Below are 1,505 nucleotides of genomic sequence, written 5' to 3' on the forward strand. Positions count from 1 at the left end.
CAGATAAGCCAAGAAGCTGAGACAAAGGCTCACTGGTCTCCCAGCTCAGCCAAACCCAAACCACCCTCAGTGTCACCATGACCTCCTGGACCTTGCTGCCAGTTGCCCTGATGCTGCTCTGCTCCAGCACCCTCTGCGCCCTGGCCTGTGACCTGACTCAGGATCTTCGGGATGACTTCTCACTTCTGCACCAAATGAGCACAACTCCCCTGGTACTTTGTTGGAAGGACAGGACCAACTTCAACTTCCCAAAAGAAGCCACGGAGGGCAGCCAACTCCAGAGGGAAAATGGCACAGTCATTGTTTGTGAGATGCTCCAGCAGATCTTTGACATCTTCAGCCTGAATGCCACTCCTGCCACTTGGAATCAGACCCATCTTGTGCAACTGCTCGGTGGACTGGATCAGCAGCTGGCACAGCTGGAGAGGTGTATTGGGCAGGATGTGAAGAGGTGTGTTAGGCAGCATGAGGAGTGGGAAGCACCTTCCTTGGGAAGTGAGGACCCCAGGCTGGCCCTGAGGAGCTACTTCCAAGGAATAAAGCAATACCTACAAGATAAAGAGTACAGCCACTGTGCCTGGGAGATCGTGAGAGTAGAGACTAGGAGGGTCTTTCTGTTCATGAACAAACTCACAAGAAATGTCAGGAATTGAGGAAGAAAAAAATAGATTCTCAGTTCTTCAAATAAATGACTGCTTCCTAAAATTAAGCAATAATTAGAAAGAATGCTTTCTACATCAATTGAAAATCCTCTGTATTCAATGAATGATTTTAAAGCAATGTAAGTTGCCATTCCTCTATTGAAAGGACTTTGCATACAAAGAATCATCATCTATGTTCAATAATTGAACATTTTAAACTTTGCAGCCTTCTATTTATATATTTATGTATGCTTATTTATTTTATTTATATTTATCCTTATGCTAATATTTATATTTATTGTTCATGGAAGGGGACATTTTGTAGTACTTATATTGAAACTGTTGCTAATTGTTATATTTCTAGTAAAAATGTATTCTTTTAAAGAACTCTGTTTTATTCATAAAATTTTTATTAAGAAATCTCATGTGAAAAGGCTGATTTAATAATAATAAGAGTTCAGAGAAGATTATTGCAAGAATGCAATTCAACAACACACTTACTAAAACACTTAAGTTCAAGGCACTGTGCTATTCAGTGGATATATACAGTGGACATAAACACACACACACACAATGACATGGTCACTGTGCCCACTGTGAGTTACAGTCTAAAGGAGTGATACCACCAATGTCCAAATACATGTGTCCAAAGGCAAAGTAGATGGCCATTGACTGAGGAATGGCTAAACCAGAGGTGTTGTCTATATTGCAGTGAGCAACATTTCTAAGTGCTCCCTGAACTACATTAAAAATGTAATTGGGATATATTTAATAAAATAAAAAATACAAGAAGACATAGATAATGTTAACATGATTTTCTAAGTCAATATGTGGCCTGCAGAAATCCTTAGGTATAGAGTTTGA

The 1,505-nt window shown here is 39.9% G+C and overlaps 1 protein-coding gene across 1 annotated transcript; it reads left to right on the forward strand.

Moving 5' to 3' along the window:
* The first annotated feature begins 77 nt into the window (after window positions 1–77).
* Window positions 78–695, forward strand: LOC138161241 (interferon omega-1-like). The gene has a single exon (XM_069088054.1). It carries the CDS (start codon window positions 78–80, stop codon window positions 651–653), a length of 576 nt encoding a protein of 191 aa, XP_068944155.1. The 3' UTR covers window positions 654–695.
* Window positions 696–1,505: the final 810 nt, after the last annotated feature.

The sequence above is a fragment of the Petaurus breviceps genome, unplaced genomic scaffold (assembly GCF_028583685.1).
Source record: "Petaurus breviceps papuanus isolate PSGF00001 unplaced genomic scaffold, PetGlider_PUasm1.0 184, whole genome shotgun sequence".
Lineage (NCBI taxonomy): Eukaryota > Metazoa > Chordata > Mammalia > Diprotodontia > Petauridae > Petaurus > Petaurus breviceps.